This window comes from Cryptomeria japonica, chromosome 10 (assembly GCF_030272615.1).
Source record: "Cryptomeria japonica chromosome 10, Sugi_1.0, whole genome shotgun sequence".
Classification (NCBI taxonomy): domain Eukaryota; kingdom Viridiplantae; phylum Streptophyta; class Pinopsida; order Cupressales; family Cupressaceae; genus Cryptomeria; species Cryptomeria japonica.
In genome coordinates this window covers 726,779,755-726,783,500 of record NC_081414.1, presented here as the reverse complement: position 1 = coordinate 726,783,500, position 3,746 = coordinate 726,779,755, and the positions used below count along the sequence as shown (strand labels likewise).

The window sequence follows — 3,746 nt, the reverse complement described above, 5'->3', positions numbered from 1 at the left end:
AATTTTAGTATTCAATTTGACTCATTTACCATAATAAATGACATTTAGACTTAAAACCATAAGCCAATTAAAACCACAAATTACATTTTCTTTTGTCAATCCATGTTTATTATATTTTTCCTCTAGTTCTATGTTGTGCGACTTAAATTGGTCTTATGTTATTGGAACATGTTGATTATTAGTATTAACCATTCACTATAAATTAGTAATAGTTGTATGACTCTTAGTCTTGGTCTCATATAAATCCTAGTAGTACACTAGTTTTATTAGCAATGTATGTTTTCTTGGCTGCTTTCTACTTTTGTAGAACTTTTAAGAAATTATTTTCTATCAAGAATGTTGAAGGTCTTCCCTCCATGCTACTCCAATTCAAATTATGCTTTTGAACATTTCTTTGTCAACAGTGGGTATTAAAAAGTTCATTAGAAACTAGAAGTTACATCAATTGAGCTTGATCACATGGCGTGGCTTAGTCTAGGACAAAGTTGCATGACATAGATTTGTCATTAACATTAGAAAAAAAATATTCTTTATTAAAGTACCATTATCTTAGCTCCAAATTTATATCTCAAAATTTGGTTTTCTATTATTAGATTAGTCAATCAATTAGATAAAATTCATCATCACACTAGAAATTAGATAAGCATGTCTCTCTTTCTTGATCTCTCTTTCTCTCATCCCCTACATCGCTCCTTTGATCCCTCCCTCCATTCAAAAATATTAGTTAATTGATAAGTCAAAGTTAATATCATCCCAAAAACTAAATAAGTGCAGGCCTTCCTCTCCCTTTCCCTCTCCTTTTAAATTTCACCTCTTTATTCTTACGTTTTATTTGATAAATTATTACTAAATATTAACATTAATTATATAATATAATAAAGCATCTTACTTCCTTACAATCTATATTAATTAAGAATCAACTATTTTAATAACAGTTTATTAATTATATATACATTAAATACATTGAAACTCTACTATGAATGAAAATTAATAATCATATTTTTTCAATTAAAACGAGCTAAGCCATGTGTGTTGATTCTTTGAAGCTAAATATACAGTTATTTCCTAATTAATATTGCCTTGCTGAGCCGGAAAAGTGTTACTTGATTCATTGGAACTCAATGTCGAAGTAGCATATAGAATGTCTTCTAGGTATAGATAAATTTTAAAGCCATGGAGTTACTTTTATCTATACCATGTTACCTGATTTTCTATTTAATAGAAACCCTAATTTGCTACGTACTTTCAGCTGTCCACGGAAACGAGTGAGTTAATTTCATTTGATACGAAGATTGCACCTAATCACATGAGGAATCACCTAAAAAGTTTTATGGTTTCATCTTTGTATGGTTGTGCTACCAGTCATTATTTTGATCTGACAAGACGATCGTTATGTTTAAAGATAGGTGGAGTCGGGTCTTAGTGGCAAGTGCCTATACTTGTAGGATACCCATTTTAGTGATTTCATCACTGCATGGTGCTAAGAAATTGAAAACCAAATAACAATTAGAAAAAGAAGACATTAAGAAAAATGTACGAGGCAAATATCTATTGACAACAAGAATTATGTCGTTCACCAAATAATGATACATGACATTTTCTGTACACCTTACAAATTAACTTTGTAGACTAAAAAACAGGGAAATGAAGAGTTTTTGTCGTATGTGATGGTTAGATTTCACAACCAACACATAGTAGTACCACACGTTTAGAATTTTGATGTGATTTAATTTAACCTTAGTTCGATCTTAGTTGTCAAAGTCTATCCATGTGATTGTACAGATTTGAGTGTTAGTAAATAATAATATCAACCCAGGTAAATAATAATATCAAAGTCTAATGGAGAAAATAATATGCTTTGTAAGATCATTGGTAGATATCAATATATGTTCTCACTTTTTAGTTGGTAAATTTTTGACGCAATATTAATTATTCTTCTGTTCTGAGATTAAAGTTAAGCATCACCTATTTAAGTAGAGTGGTCTAAGTTTAGCCAGAGTGATTTTCCCATTCAATTCTGCTTCTTTATAAAATCTAGCCATGAAGTTGAGTCCAAGTTGCTGCAAGTAATTTCTTAGGATTGACAACTGTCTCTCACTAGGAGTCACCTTAAGAAGAATTTGTGCAATCTGATTGAGCCCTGGTAATAGTGATGGGAAAAGAAGCTAGGAAGGGAACAAAGCATCCGATCTATATAGGTGTTAGAAAGAGGAAGTGGGGACAGTGGGTGTCTGAAATCAGAGAGCCAATGAAGAAGAACAGGATATGGTTGGGCTCATTTCCCACACCAGAGATGGCTGCTTATGCACATGATGCAGCTGCTTTAGCCTTAAGAGGAGAGTCTGCCAGTTTCAATTTTCCTGAATCGGCTCACTCCCTTCCTCACCCTGCAACTTTCTCTGCAGTGGACATTCAAGCTGCTGCAGTACGAGCTGCATATTCTTGTTCCAGTTGCCAACAACCAGAAGAAGAACAAGTACCCCATATGTGCTCCAGCGACAACAATGATCATGATTCCAATGCTTTGCCAGACTTAGAGCTCCCACTACACAATGCCAGTAATGAAGCTGAATCCGGTGATGTTGCAAGATCTGATAACAAAAAGGAGGTGCTCGAATCATGGCTTGATTGGCCCACCTTGCTAATGAACGTGGCAGATGGAGTGACATTTGGGTCTTCTCTCCTCTTTCATAACCAATTCGCTGAAGAACAGGAACAAGATCACCAGTTTATATCTCTCTGGGATTTTACATAAAAACCTATGCAAATAGTTAAGCATCATTATTTAGCAAAAGTTAATATAGGGAGACCTTATCTGATAGAGAATTGAAGAAAATAGCTAAGGTTTAGTCGGGACAGCCAATGTTACAAATGCATTGGTAAGATCAGGTTTAGTACAGGAATTAGAAACATTCTGCTATTATTACTCATGTAGTACCGGATATATGGATTAAGAATATATTTGTTTTGTGTCAATGTGAATCCATTTACTTATCTAGTCATGGCATTTGAATAGATCAACAAAATGCACTAAAAAAGTTTCAAACTTTTCGAATGTAAACAAAAAAAATAAAAAAATAAAACTACGAACAATGTTGAAGCTGGTTAAACAGCTGGAATGCATTCTGCCCATTTCTATCTCGCGAATTTCGAGGTACAATTATCGTAAGTTACATTTACACTGCTGTAGTTTATTGACCTCAAGATGAGTAAAAGCACTCCTCTTAGGAAATGTGATTTGTATGGCTCTAGTAGATGACAAATCTGTCACGCAGTTTACAAATGTTGGTCCAGAGAATATAGAAAAATATGAATGAGACAAACCACATAGATCCTGATGTTTACAACACACTGAAAAATATGAAATCTTTTAGGAGGTAAATGTATATAAAATCTTTTGCGAGGTGAAAGGTATAGTAATCGATGATGATCAATGAGGTATTCTTTTAGTTTTTTTAGTTAAAAGAAATCTAGAGTTTAGTCTAATGATCTGAGCTTAATTTTTTACGGGGCAATCCTTCAAACTCCTGGAATTCTTATTTAGATCACATGGAAATTAAGAGAATTCATAATCTGAGCTATCTATAAAAAGCTATAGTGAAAATTGGCCGAGCTAATTTTTGGGATCTCCACAATCTATAATGTTGATTGTTGTTGTTATTAGATTAGACTACTATAACATATTTTGCATCAATATTTTAGATCACGCTCCATGATCTATCTATCATTATGAATGAACACTAAAA

The 3,746-nt window shown here is 33.1% G+C and overlaps 1 protein-coding gene across 1 annotated transcript; it reads left to right on the top strand.

Annotated features, from left to right (window-relative positions):
• The first annotated feature begins 2,152 nt into the window (after positions 1-2,152).
• LOC131045525 (ethylene-responsive transcription factor ERF039-like) lies at positions 2,153-2,755 on the top strand. The gene has a single exon (XM_057979120.2). The coding sequence runs from the start codon at positions 2,153-2,155 to the stop codon at positions 2,753-2,755; it is 603 nt and encodes a 200-aa protein (XP_057835103.2).
• Positions 2,756-3,746: the final 991 nt, after the last annotated feature.

Excerpts from the sequence above, each read along its gene's own strand:
- LOC131045525 (XM_057979120.2), top strand. The coding sequence starts at position 2,153 with ATGGGAAAAGAAGCTAGGAAGGGAACAAAGCATCCGATCTATATAGGT.